At 42.1% G+C, this 15,174-nt stretch overlaps 1 protein-coding gene across 1 annotated transcript in view; it reads right to left on the reverse strand.

Annotated features, from left to right (window-relative positions):
* The window catches only part of LOC124035635 (myosin-binding protein C, cardiac-type-like), a 42,090-nt gene that overhangs the window by 15,872 nt on the left and 11,044 nt on the right, over nt 1-15,174 (reverse strand). Inside the window, 20 exon segments of the mRNA XM_046349187.1 lie at nt 19-123; nt 527-686; nt 1,489-1,536; nt 2,154-2,293; nt 2,419-2,448; nt 2,530-2,636; nt 2,735-2,900; nt 5,680-5,846; nt 7,890-7,995; nt 8,199-8,323; nt 8,683-8,685; nt 8,911-9,043; nt 9,303-9,472; nt 11,272-11,274; nt 11,412-11,471; nt 13,052-13,100; nt 13,283-13,400; nt 13,614-13,762; nt 13,919-13,996; nt 14,335-14,463. Of these exon segments, the coding sequence (XP_046205143.1) occupies nt 19-123; nt 527-686; nt 1,489-1,536; nt 2,154-2,293; nt 2,419-2,448; nt 2,530-2,636; nt 2,735-2,900; nt 5,680-5,846; nt 7,890-7,995; nt 8,199-8,323; nt 8,683-8,685; nt 8,911-9,043; nt 9,303-9,472; nt 11,272-11,274; nt 11,412-11,471; nt 13,052-13,100; nt 13,283-13,400; nt 13,614-13,762; nt 13,919-13,996; nt 14,335-14,463 (2,046 nt within the window).

The following is a 15,174-nucleotide window of genomic DNA, read 5'->3' on the forward strand; positions in this document are numbered from 1 at the left end:
GCTACTGTATATCCTCACCAATGATCGGGTTGCCACCATCTGACTTAGGGGTGTCCCACTGGACAACGCAGGAGTCCTCTCCAACACTGAGGATCCTTGGGGCAGAGGGAGGGTCTGGCGCATCTGAGGAAAAGAAAGGGCCATTAAAAAACATGAATAAGATAACTTGGGACTATAAGGTTCTATCTGCAAAAAGATGATTCTGAGATAGTTGGCTTTAAAGTTTCAAACCTTCATTGGTTTGAATGGTGTCTGCAATTTTTATCTAGTATTATTTTGAACTTAACAAAATCATTGGGGGTATATAGAGTACTAAATAGGTAGAGAACATTGAACAGTATAAGCCTATGACAAAAACTACATTTGGACAAAAATGCAGATAGAACCTTTGTCCCAATCTCCCGAAGTGTAAAATACAGAATAAGCAAGGTACAACCTGATTCAACTAATGTCTCTCATCTCTTTGACTAATGACCAAAAGAAAAATGTATCAACAAAAATCCTTGTGACAGTGGTTGTATCTTACCAACAACTTTGACGTTAATGTCAGCTTTGTCCTCCCCAGCAGGGTTCCGCACAATCACAGAGTAGAGGCCCTCGTCCTGTTTATCCGCTCCCTCAATAGTGAAGATACAGTGTCCCTTGGTGCTCTCCACGTGGAGCCTTCCATCTCCCTCTGTCATCACCTGACTCATCAGGACAGCAGATCATTAGTGGAGTCATTCTCATTCAACTGAACTAAAGGGATCAATTCCAATTCGTAATGCAACCGTTTATATCATCTGATCTGGGGTGTATTCATTAGTGCACACCGTTGCAAACAAGAGTTTCTTAAAGGACAAATTCAGGTAGGTCCCTCCTTGCTTCGGCTTGCTTGCTTCCAGTCTGTTGTAGTGAACATACCCTTGATGATACTGTTTATTGTCAAAGCCAAAAAAGGATGAAATACACTTTCCCAGACACATTGGCTGGAAAGGATTTACCTGGTCATGCTTTTTGGCATGAAAACCAACCACACTGGGAGGTTTACTCATAGACTCAGCTGAAATGTTCATGCAAAAGCAGCTATAATACTTACAGTTCTGCCATGGTGTCACCCCTTCGATGTCTTTCATTTCAGCAAAAGATTTCGAACATGCTCTTACCTGTTTGTCATGAAGTATGAAACTGCATGCATTGTTTAATTAGCATTGAATGCTGTGGTATGTTATCAGGCACCATGTTGCCACCCAGGCCTCTATTGGCACAGACAACATAAAATCATTGATGTTTTTAAGTGAACAGTGTGTGAGAGCATGAGGAATAAAAAGTAACAGGGATGTCAGAAGAGAAAGGACAGCATGAGACTGACAAAAATGCACAAAACGAAATATACGTCGGAAAGAGATGCATTTTTTGTAACCCAGGTGTTATGGAGAGAAGCAGTAACACAGAGATTGAAAGGAGACATGCACAGGCCTCAGCGTAGGTGTTTAGGGCCACACTCACATCCCCATCCTTGATGCTCCATGTTTCTGCCGCCACCTCAGAGCCAGCCTACATGAGCAGAGTAAAGCAGTAAGGGTACTGAAGAGGAGGCCAGAGGGTATTCCCCTCTTGTTCTCCCCAACTAACCTCCCGTTCCCAGCAATCAACCAGTCACCTGAGGGCATTTAGGTCATGTGATCACCTGCAGCCCTTCTACCTGTTGGGATGGGTGAGGAATGGACCTTCTCACCATGAAAGTGAAACAATTAGTCAAGACATAAATTAAAAAGGTTGACAATGGAGAACATGGGAAACCAGAGTTGAAAGTGGAAAATAAGGTCAATCCCATAGCTGATAGTGAAAAAACATGGAAAGAAGCATTAATAATTAAGCTAGTCAACAGTACGTGGCCACTAGGTAGTGGAAGAGTTAATTGTATGAGTGAACATACAACGTATCAGACAGCTTATGACTTACTAACGGAGCAGACAAAACAACATGGTTCAGTCTTCTCACAGCAAGCCTTACCTGATCATCTGTACAGTCATTGGAACTGAGGTAGTCTCCCCTAAACATCCACTGGCCAGAGGCCAGCATTCACACAAGATTTGGTTCTGGGCTGCCAAGATTGGAATAGAAGCTATGTGCTAGCCTGTTTGGCTACCGAGGAAAACCAGCAACTTTACCTTTTCTCCCTTTGTCCAGACCACAGTAGGCGCTGGGTCTCCAGTGATGGGCACGTCCAGTCGCAGCTTGTTCCCAGCCACCACCACTATGGTGGAGTCGGCTGTGTGACCCATGCAGTCCAGGTGGATCTTTGGAGGATCTTCAGGAATAAAGAATGATGGACATGCAACATATGTAAATTTATTCTTAATCCGGCAATCCACGATATATAATCCTTGCAATTGAGTAAGAGGCTGCGAGGATGAAGAATAAACCATGGCATACCTTGGCGAGGCACATAATCAATCTTGACCTCTGAAAAGCAGACAAACACGCAAATAATTTATTAGATGAAAATGATCATTTTGAAATGACATGGTGTAATTGTAAAAGTACCCAGGAAGTTGAGTTTGGCTGAGAGGTTGAATGCGTATCCCTCTGGAACAAAGGTGTAGTCACCCTGGTCCTCGGGTTTGACATCATCGATAGTGAGTTTGTGGATCCTTCAGTGAGAGAACGTAATTTTCACTAGTATTTGTCCAACTACTCAACAAACCTTCTGATCCTACCCAGTACAACAGTATGGATACCATATTCTCACCTGCCAATGTGTGTAATATGGGTCCTGGCATCAGCCTTCACTTCCACTCCGTTCTTGTACCAGATACCCTTCACAGTCTCATCTGAGACCTCACACTTAAACACAGCCTTGTCCTTTGCCTTCACTGTGAGGTCAGCAATGTTCTGGTACACCTCCAGTTCCTTCTCTAAAGAGTCAGAGGTCAGAGATGATTCACAATGTATGTTGTATATGAAGTATTTCAGAGTATGGTGTGTTCATTATGATTCTATGTTTTTCTGGGAGACTTTTACTAGGGAATCCTAGGTGACATGGATATACTGTATAACTTATACAGTATATAACAACACCAGATGCATAGAGGATAGGGCATCTGATCCACACAGGAAACTAATACTTTTAGACATCAATGGAGGCTGCAAGCTCAAAGTCTATCAACATAAGAGAGAGTACGAGACAGTTAAGGGTAGTGGACAGGTAGTGTCCGCAATGATCAATGTAAACTACTCCACTCCTAGTGAAGGTTACAGCAGAATGAAGTTATCTGACAGGAGCAATGAGAAGCTGCTACCTAGAGCATAATGGCAGCTGGTAATTCTTGGCAATGGCTAAATTTGAATAGAGGCGCATATAAACTATTGTTGCGAGGCGGGCCAGACACCAGACATTATCTTTAAATTCAACTACACGCAACACCCCCTGAGCGACACACAACAAAATAATACACACAAGATACTTGTGTATTCAGAGGTTTGTGCTTAGTCCCCTCCTGTACTCCCCATTCACCTATGACTGCGTGGCCACGCGTGACTCCAACACCATCATTAACATCACACTGCAACACACACACGGACACACACAGAAAACACACACACACACACATGCATATTGACGCCACACATACATTCACATTCCACCACACTCCACATAGGCTGCTGCTGCTCTCTGTTTATTATCCCTACCTACATGTACTGTACATATTACCTCAAATCCGCGACTAACCCGTACTCCTGGACATTTACTCAGTACCGGTACCCCTTGTATATAGCCTCATTATAGTTATTTTATTGTGTTATTATTTTTCCTTTTGTCCATGTAGCAGAAAATTCTTACTTCATTTTTAGAAAACCCTGCATTGTTGTTAAAGGGCTCCTAAGTAAGAATTTTATGATAAGGTTGTATTTGTACTTGGCCCATGTGGAAAACAAAATGTGATTTGAATTTGTTTTGGTTTAATAAAAGTACATATACAAACATACATGTCTGTTTATATACAGTACCAGTCAAAGGTTTGGACACAACTACACACTCAAGGGTTTTTCTTTATTTTTACTATTTTCTACATTGTAGAATAATAGTGAAAACATCAAAACTATGAAATAACGCATTTTGGAATTATGTAGTAACCAAAAAAGGCTATTTGACCAAGAAGGAGAGTGATGGAGTGCTGCATCAGATGACCTGGCCTCCACAATCACCTGACATCAACCCAATTGAGATGGTTTGGGATGAGTTGGACCGCATAGCAAAGGAAAAGCAGCCAACAAGTACTCAGCATATGTGGGAACTCTTCAAGACTGTTGGAAAAGCATTCCAGGTGAAGCTGGTTGAGAGAATGACAAGAGCGTGTAAAGCTGTCATCAAGGCAAAGGGTGGCTACTTTGAAGAATCTCAAATATAAAATATATTTGGATTGTTTAACTATTATTATTCTATTCTATTCTATTATTCTAAAATGGTAAAAATAGAGAAATACCCATGAAGGAGTAGGTGTGTCCAAACTTTTGACTGGTACTGTACATCTACATCCAAAATGTTCCCACAAAAATTGCAGGTCTAAGTTTAGGACAGCAAAACCAATGTCTGCACTCTGCAGCTCTTGACATCAATGACAGAGCATTTATGGCCATGTTAGGATTGTAAAACTTAAGCTGATGTTTAGCTAAGAGATGGTGGAGAATGGGTGTTTTTAGACGTCATAATGACATGGCTAAGGTTCTGTCACAGTTGAAAATGCTGAAGTGACATTGTTAATTGGTGGTTGTTGTTCAATCACGTAATGGTTTAAATTAATGTTGTTATTTAACTTTTGTCCTACGTTCGTTTTCATTGAATGGTCATCATCCAACGTCTCTACCACGTCTCCTGTGGATTGATTCCCTATGCTCGCTGGAATAGGACAACATTTTTAGTTTGCTGTATTCCCTATCTTTTTTAAATATCCCTATAAATATACACCTATTGGCACGAATTAGATATACACAAGAAATTAAACACGCAGTACAACGGGACAGAATATATATATATATATATATATATATATATATATATATATATATATATATATATATATATATAGAGATAGAGAGAGAGAGAGAGAGAGAGAGAGAGAGAGAGAGAGAGAGAGAGAGAGAGAGAGAGAGAGAGAGAGAGAGAAAGAGAGAAAAAACAGAGAGAGACAGAACCCATACAGAGAGACAGAGAGAGTGAGAGAGAGAGAGACAGAGACAGAGACAGAGACAGAGACAGAGACAGACAAAGACACATATAGACAATTGAAGGTCACCTGCGCCAGCCTGTACCCATCAGATAAAATATATGGGCCATGTCTTCTAACTTCAGCTGGTATTTAAACAGACTTGTGTTTGTGCTGTAACCTTGACATAGTGACATGTTTGATGGCGTGGGCAGCCATGTTTCAAGGTTAGGCAGAACAGGGGCTTGCTTGGAGTGACAGGAACACAAGAGTAGGCTGGGTCTCGGTGAAGGGTGAGGAAGATGATTCACATTGTTTTTTTTAAATCTTCAGCCCAGTACTATAGTTCAAAGATGACTTTGTCTGTCTTTAAACTGGACATGCTTTATGGACTGCAGGTGGTTGGACCCCCGGATACTAGCTATCATGTTCAACATTGTTGAGCAGAGATGTATTTCAATCTGTTGTGTTGTCTGACGTGAGCACTTACCCGACACCATGAGTTCAGACATAGATTCACCACCATTGGTTTTAACTGTGTAGTGGCCACAGTCCTCCTTAGTTGCCTCATTAATGATGAGGACGTGCTTGCGCCCATCTTTCTTGAAGCGGTACTTGAAGGACTCATCCCTTGTCAGCTCCACACCATCTTTCTCCCTGCATAGACAGAGCACCACATGAACTCTAGCAGTCTCAAATTCTCCATTATTGTCTGATTAATTGAATCTACATTTCTACATTAACATATATATATATATATATATATATATATATATATATATATATATATATATATATATATATATATATATATATATATATATAAAGCAACACTATATAAAGACTATATAAACAGTCACTATAACAGGTGTCACTATAACAGCTTTGATTTGAGACAGTATCTAGTGAATGTGTTACAGAGTTGCCGATGTAACACTGTCAGCCATTTTGCATTACAAATCGGCACTGACAAATGTTCTCAATATGTCACTTTTCTGAATGGTCATCACTTTACCACAACTATTTAATTTTCACCAATGAAGGCACCGTTGCACAGGTATTAATTAACAGTGGTTTGCCTAAAGAAACAAATTGGTGGATAGATATTTATTTATGTGCCCATGATTAGGCCCAATTCCAGGAACAACACAATGTTTTATTTTGGATGGTTGACCATAATTCACGATTGCTTTCCCGCTAAAGGACAGGGGGCGTGCTAACAGCCCTGTGTGGCTGATAATTTACTGCATGTTGTGATATCCAGCCTAGCCCTGTGGCAGATATACTGTGACTGAGATACTGTGGCAGAGACCCTGTGGCAGAGACCCTGTGACAGAGACATTGTGGCAGAGACTATGTGGCAGAGACACTGTAATATATAGCCCATCCCTTTGGCAGAGACACTGTAATATATAGCCCAGCCCTTTGGCAGAGACACTGTAATATATAGCCCAGCTCTTTGGCAGAGACACTGTAATATATAGCCCAGCCCTTTGGCAGAGACTCTGTAATATATAGCCCAGCCCTTTGGCAGAGACACTGTAATATATAGCCCAGCCCTTTGGCAGAGACACTGTAATATATAGCCCAGCCCTTTGGCAGAGACACTGTAATATATAGCCCAGCCCTTTGGCAGAGACACTGTAATATATAGCCCAGCCCTTTGGCAGAGACACTGTAATATATAGCCCAGCCCTTTGGCAGAGACACTGTAATATATAGCCCAGCCCTTTGGCAGAGACACTGTAATATATAGCCCAGCCCTTTGGCAGAGACACTGTAATATATAGCCCAGCCCTTTGGCAGAGACACTGTAATATATAGCCCAGCCCTTTGGCAGAGACTCTGTAATATATAGCCCACTTTGTGTAATATATAGCCCAGCCCTTTGGCAGAGACACTGTAATATATAGCCCAGCAGAGACACTGTTATATAGCCCAGCCCTTTGGCAGGCAGAGACACTGTAATATATAGCCCAGCCCTTTGGCAGAGACACTGTAATATATAGCCCAGCCCTTTGGCAGAGACACTGTAATATATAGCCCAGCCCTTTGGCATGTAATATATAGCCCAGCCCTTTGGCAGAGACACTGTAATATATAGCCCATCCCTTTGGCAGAGACACTGTAATATATAGCCCAGCCCTTTGGCAGACACACTGTAATATATAGCCCAGCCCTTTGGCAGAGACACTGTACCTGAGACACTGTGACAGGAAGGTCAGCATCTGTCTGTCAATCAGGCAAGTCACAGCCTGGGGGTGACTAACATGTTAAAGCCATGAGCGACACAAATGCCATCTACCGGACATGTGAGGAATGTGCACCATGCAGTGCAGACTCAAAAACGACATCTGTTTCAACCCTTACAACCAGAATAATGTTATCCTCAAACCAAGATCTGATGTGTGGATTAATTCTAACAAGGGAAACACAAAATACAGCTATTTCCTATATGAAACCTAATGTACCACAATGTCACCATATTATTTATTACAGCCATCTGTTGTGTCTATCCGAGTTGTTGTGAAGTGACGTAATGTGAACAGTATGCCAGACCATGCTTTTGATGTCCTCGGTCAGGGACTTGGCACTTTGTAAATCTTAAAATACTGTCTGGTATGGCACCCATTGTTAACCTCCTCACACCTTCTATGGTATGGAAGTGAGTTTGATTTGTGGGTTGAGGGAACGTCTTACCATTTGACTGTAGCCCCTTCTTCTGACACCTCACACTCTAACTCCACCCGCTCACCCTTCATGACCATCTGGTCCTCCAGATGACTTGTAATAGTGACAGGAGGCTCTGCAGACACACAGAGAAAGAAACAGTAAGAACCACCATTATACCACCAGGCACTTTAGCAAATAATCATATTTCCTTTGTTGTGTTATGATGCTATCTTAATCATCACGCAGGCACAAATATAATGTCAGTGTGAAATGCATTCAAACGAAACATTGATGTTGGACCATTGATTTTCCACTTTCAGCTTGTCTCACATGCACCTTTGACAAAGAGCTCTGTGGTGCACTTCTCATCTCCGACCACACAAGTGTATGTGGCATCGTCTGACAGTGAGCAGTGGTTGATGGTGAGGTATCGCTTGTTGCCAACACTCTCAAAGATGTACCTGGTAGATGGACAAGAACCTTCATTATCCACTCAATTATTCACTAGCACCTTTTATAATAAAATAAATGTTCCTTATTGACAGATATAGAAAACATTAAAACCACAATAGCCTTCTGTGTAACACTCTTCCTGTTGATGATACATTGTATAGATAGTTGGTAAATTGGTTGATAACAGTTTAACATCAGTCATCATCATGTTGTCAGAGTAGACAGCAGTGTGGAGACCCCAAAAAAGCTTCCATATTTACAATGGTTGACAGTCGTATTCCTCTCTAGCTTATTTCAGCCCTTTGCTACTGTCGGTACCTAGCAAAACAATCTCAGATGTGCTGCTTGAAATGATGAAAGCACTTACTTGCTGTTCATGAAAGGTCAGTAAGATCAGCACAGTCCATCCATGTGTTGTGTCGGGGGAGAGAAGAGGAACGTTAGCATGACATTATACAGCAATCTGAGAGATAGCTAATTGCATTGTTGAGTTGCTGAATAAACATGTGTTGTACACACATTTGTAAGAGATGGTACATCAGTAATTCCTTCTAATTGAATACAAGCTCAGAAAACCCTCTCCACTGATGGCTACCTTCCAGTTGATTGAATCTCCTGCCCATTCTTCAGCCATTTTACATCTACGTCTTCATTGGCCACCTCAATGCATAGTTTCATTTTATGCCCTTTTTCTACCTGGTAGGCAGGGTCCAGCTTCTTTAGGAAAACTGGAGTTTGGAGACACAGACACGTGAGCAATTACTTTTCCTATAGTTAACAATACTGATCTGCAGAGGTAACATTTAGCTGTAAATACAGATACAGTAGCTAGCTTCTACAATGGAGGCTTGCATGGAGGGATGACTGAAGGGATGAGTACCTAAATGGGTATTTGCGGTGTCCATTTTAGGGCGGGTTCAATCTCAGGATGCATAATGTATGAGCTGAAGGATAAGTGATGGTTTTCACAAAGATAGAGATACCAACCTTCACTCTTCTTTTCCTCCTTCTTCATCTTCTTCAGCCTCTTCAACATCCCACGCAGGTCTGTTATGCCATACTGGAAGGCGATCTTCTCATACTCACTGGCTGGAGCCTTCTGGAGGATTTCCCATACATCCTCATCAGGCTCATTTTTGACCTGGGTCTTAGAGGCACTGGCACAGAAAGAGGAGACAAGGGGTCAAGGTAAGGCACTGTCTGAAGCCATCACTTAGCATTATCATTAGGCTACATTACTGACCATGCACAATAACAGTTAGGTCTATCCATGCTCAATAGGCCTACTTATACATTTTCTTCATTATTCGCAATTTTCCATTACAATTTTTCATTTGCATTCAGGTTTCACTCCAAAACTCATTGCAGTCTTCACATAACAGTCAGAACGCATATTATTACATCGACAGTAATTGTTTCTTACCGATGACCTGGTGAACCTTTAAAAAAACTGCTGCACTCATTCCGAAGCAGAACCCAAGCGACAAACCAAACAGATTAATACACACATCAAATATGATTTGCAGTACCCAAAATCGAATTATAGCACCCTAGAACCCACCCATGAAGACCGCAAACAAGCGCAACAACTACAACAAATATGATTTATGCTGCAATAGTCTGCAGACATACAGAAAAGTGTCATAGCTATTGTAAATGATTGAAAATGAATCCCGATTAATCAGAATTATATAGAACATCAAATCCCAATAATTGATACTGCATTATGAACTTAGAAAAAAACATTCACATTTTCAACAAACAAGAGACCCTAAAACAATGTGCTTGCCAGTATAGGTCAATGCATGACATCAAGGTAAATGCCAGGGCATGAAATCCACTAGACTAGGAGATGGGTTTGACATTAAGGGATTGAGTAAGATGGAACAATGTTTGTGTGTGATGGGGCGGAAATAAACCATTGCTTTGAAAACAGGCGGAGTTGTGACTGGATATGGAAGGAAGGTCTGGAGAGTCAGTGATGACTCATTGTGATGATGCAGTGACACTCATAGGGAAGAAACAGGTGGAGTTGTGACTGGATATGGAAGGAAGGTCTGGAGAGTCAGTGATGACTCATTGTGATGATGCAGTGACACTCATAGGGAAGAAACAGGTGGAGTTGTGACTGGATATGGAAGGAAGGTCTGGAGAGTCAGTGATGACTCATTGTGATGATGCAGTGACACTCATAGGGAAGAAACAGGTGGAGTTGTGACTGGATATGGAAGGAAGGTCTGGAGAGTCAGTGATGACTCATTGTGATGATGCAGTGACACTCATAGGGAAGAAACAGGTGGAGTTGTGACTGGATATGGAAGGAAGGTCTGGAGAGTCAGTGATGACTCATTGTGATGATGCAGTGACACCCATAGGGAAGAAAGAGGTGCAGACCACAAAGTGTTGTGAATGCTTCTATTGCATTCAGATGTGTGCTAAATCCCCTGCACTCTTAGAAGAAAATGTGCCATCTACAACCTAAAAGGGTCCTTTTGCTGTCCCCGTAAGATAACCCTTTGAAGAACCCTATTTGGTTCCAGAGAGAACCCTTTTGGGTTCCATATATAACACTCTCCACAGAGGGTTCTACATGGAATCCAAAAGTTTTTTTTACCGGGATCCAAAAGGGTTTTACCTGGAACCAAAAAGGGTTCTACCTGGACCCAAAAATGGTTATCCTATGGGGACAGCCAAAGAACTGTTTTGGAAACTTTTTATCTAATAGTGTAATGTGTTCTAGCTTGTGTGGTAGAAGTGATAGAGTCTTCTACAGGGCATGAGGTATGTGAGTGTGCTAGGCAGAAGTAGTTTGGGACCAGTGTGAGATTAGCAGGAGGACTCAAGATGCATTGTGAGTAGGCAGCAAGACTGACCTGAATTCAGGTTAGTGAAAAAGTAACTGGGAAAACATGTCCATTAATCCAATCTCTTGGGTAAACTAGTAGTAGTCACTTACTTTCTGTATAGGGAGGGGGACACAAAGAGAGATGGACACAGTGAGATAACATGCCCAAGAGAAACAAGCTTACTGATTTGGAAAATAATGATGTTACTCAACTTTTTGTTCTGAAATAATCAGAGATAATTCACACTCACCTTTTCTTCAACAAGGCACTGAAGTCCAACTCTCCTGCTTCCTCACTTCCATCCACACTGCTGTAGAAATATCAGCGCCAATAACACAATGTCAGTACCCTATCAAAACAATGTATTCTGACAGTTTGGTTATCATCATCAACATAAGAGATGAGCGGCACCCTTTAAAACAACATCAAACATGTTGTCCCCCACGAATGATGCCAAAATCAAAAACCCCATGAAATCTGTATTCCACACTGATCAATGGGACGAGGGATCTCAGGGAGAGGAAAGCCGTTTTAAATGTGTCTGGAAGTGTTCATCTCCTCCCTCTGATCTCTGAAGCGATCAGGATTAAACGAGGGCCTGGTGGTTTATGTGGTAGAATTACAACACACGGCGGTGACTTCCTCCAGTGATATCTCTCATCCGACAGCCCTGGAGAACCAGTGCCACAGAAAAGCCTGTGTGTCTTAACACATCCTGGCACTTTCAATGCCATCAAACCATGGGCAAGACCAAAACTCACTACGTCGGCTCACTGTTTGTGCAGCTGGCTCCGCTGTTTTGATAAAAGACCCCGTGGTAGATCAGAGAGAGAGAGTTTGAGTGACATATAACGTTGGTGTGCTGATAAGCTGCTTGTTAACCCAGCCTATTGTACTCTCTCACCTCCAGACCAGAAGCTGGTTCTGTCAAAGTTGACACAATGACAGTGTTCAAGCTGTCAAGCTAAAGGATGACCCAGTGTATTTAACATCTATGGTGGTCTCTTTAAAAGATGAGTTAGGTCAAACCTTGTCTCTTTCACACCATGGCAGTCTTCTCAAAATTCAGCAAGGACGTTACATATTTCCATAAACTGGCTCTGTTTGACCCAAAAGGAAAGCAGAGAAAAAGAGGGACTGAAAAGCTTTCCCTGAAGTCATTTTGGTAATCAGAGGCCCCAGTGTTTGGATATGAACCCCCAAGTTGCAGCAAACCCTCACTACCTTCCTGACGGTACACTTCTCTTCCTAGTAGCTCCACTCCTGACAAGTTGGCATTGCCAGATAGTTATTTCTCTCACATATCCAATATCTAAAGATACTATTACACCCCGTTTACCTATTGTGTATTGGCACATACTGTATACAAAAAAGAGAAGCATGTAAATAACCATCCAACAATATGCACAGACTGCTAGTTTGGGGCTGTCTAGAAATGCTTTAGATAATACCATTGCACAAAGTTGATTTGTGTTGTTTTGTTGATACAGCTTGCTAAATAACAACTTGATATACCTTTCCTTTAATCCTTCTCACTTTCTCTCACGCACACACACGAACACAGACACATGAGTAGAGGCTGCTGAGGGGAGGATGGCTCATAATCATGACTGGAAAAGAGAGAATGGAATGGCATTAAACCATGTGTTTGATGTATTTGATACCATTCCATTTATTCAGCTCTATCCATTACCTTGAGCCAGTTCTCACCAATTAAGGTGCCACCAACCTCTAGTGACAGACACAAGCACACGCACGCACGCACGCACGCACGCACGCACGCACGCACGCACGCACACACACACACACACACACACACACACACACACACACACACACACACACACACACACACACACACACACACACACACTTTTTTTCTTAGCTTACGTGCGCCTGAAAGCTGCCCTGATGTCAAACCCTTCCACAGCCCGGGCCTCTGAAACATGATAGAATAATCAGTTCTCTTCTCTATCATTGATTTTTATACCACAGGTACTATAAAAAAACAACGGATATTTACTGTATGCTTTAGCAAGGAAAGGCACTAAGGAGAAAATAAGAACAATTGTAGTTTCTGTTAAGCTGCCCCTAGTGATTGTATTGTGTGAGGGCACCCACCATGCACTGTTAGGTCAAAGTTGCAGCTGTCAAACTTGTCCCGGGATGACACCTCACACCTGTAAGCTCCAGCGAAGCTGGGCTTGGCTGCAATGATCTGCATCTCAAAGGTGTAGACCTGAAATCAAAGGCCAAATCATTCCTGGTAATAATAATGTCAAGAAAAACCATAAAACCTCTGAAGTTTTTTGCCAGGCGACCTCTAGGACTTTCCTGAACAACTTTTAACAGCTCATTGCAGTGTCCAACCTGTTCTTGTATCATGATGTTCAGAACTGTACATTGGTGACAACAGTATGTAACATGCTCATGCATGGGACAAAAGTCTAACCTTAGAGTTACGATCATAAAGCTCCTTGAGCTGCAGGTTCTTTCCAGACTTGCTAGCCAGGTCCATCCACTTCCCCTTAAACCACTTGATGGTGGGCTTCTTCAGCAGTGAAGCAGCATTCACTTTAGCCACAAAATTAATGTTCTCACCTGGACAGAACAGTAGGCAAACATGCTTTGACATGCCCATAGCATCTTTATGAATGGCTTGCATGAATGGCTATGATCTCTGGGGTACTGTTCCTCACTAAGTTGCTCTGGAGGAGAGTGTCTGCTAAATGGCTAAAATGTAATGGTGTCACTCACCCACAGCGACCTCCCCACTCTGGGGTTTCTCTGTAAACAGGCCAGTGAGGTCAGTCTTCGTGTCAGGGGCTTGACTTTCTGAGAAGGGAACAGGAAAATGTTAAACAGGACAAAGCAAGGGAGAAGCCGGGAGCAAGTAAACTACCAAGGATAGTTATACCATCTGTTTTTTGTTGGTTTTTTTTTCTAGACAGAAGCTCTGTTGAAGGCTGATACAAAGCTAAATTGTGATACCAGCAAGTGCAGTGCACAACTTTTTCAGTGAAGTATCTTACAATGTCTCCATTGCCATGCATTGTGACCCTACAACATCACCACCAGCGTGTATCCAGTAGCTCAAAGGATCAGTGGAAACAATCTGTAAACATTGGTCTAACCATCAAATCCTGGAGTGTCATGTGGCTGTATATTGGCACCTGGCTGAGATGCTGCTGGTGTAGTGTCCGCTGCTGCAGGGGTCTCTGCTGGGGCTGGGGCCTCCGCTGGAGCTACAGTGTCTATAACAGCTGGATCTGGAGCTGCTGGGTCCCCACCCTGGGCTTCCTCTGGTAACAAATAATTTACCATGGGAGACTCATAGAACTGAATGTTTCTCGGACTGTAGGCCACACACACTAAGTCTACAAAACATTAGGAACACCTTCCGAATACTGAGTTGCATTACACCCCCCCGAAAGACCCTGAAAAACTCAGATAATACTTTAATTCCACTTGACTCACATTTTAATTGCATAGACAATCCTGTGAAATCCACAATATCAAAAGTGTCACACAAGCAGGAAGATGGCATGGTTGGGGGAGGCATTCATGCAGGAACCAATGAGATGATCGGGAGGGGGCATCATGCAGGAACCAATAGGATGCTCAAGGGGTTACATTTTGTGGTGAAGCTTAGCCTTTGCACATGTTCTATTAACTCATAAAATGTCTTAACATTTGAGAGCGCTTTGTTTCCGTAGGCACATGTTTGATGTTGTTTTCCCAAATTGATAAACATGTTTGTTAAATCTGTTACATATCAACGTACAGTAATTGCTAGCGTTACAAAATTTCATTCCCTTACCATTTTTTGCAACATTGCACACATTTTGATTAATGTTTGGTATGCCTACGATATGTTGTTGCATTTCATTGACTATTTCTTCACCTCTAAGTGGGCACAATGTTTATAGAGCATATGGACTTTTGCAAGACTCACAAGGCAAGAGATCATTTTATTTCCATAAAAAGTGTTTGTTAGCTGTTTGTCCATGGCG

Source organism: Oncorhynchus gorbuscha, linkage group LG05, assembly GCF_021184085.1.
Source record: "Oncorhynchus gorbuscha isolate QuinsamMale2020 ecotype Even-year linkage group LG05, OgorEven_v1.0, whole genome shotgun sequence".
NCBI lineage: Eukaryota > Metazoa > Chordata > Actinopteri > Salmoniformes > Salmonidae > Oncorhynchus > Oncorhynchus gorbuscha.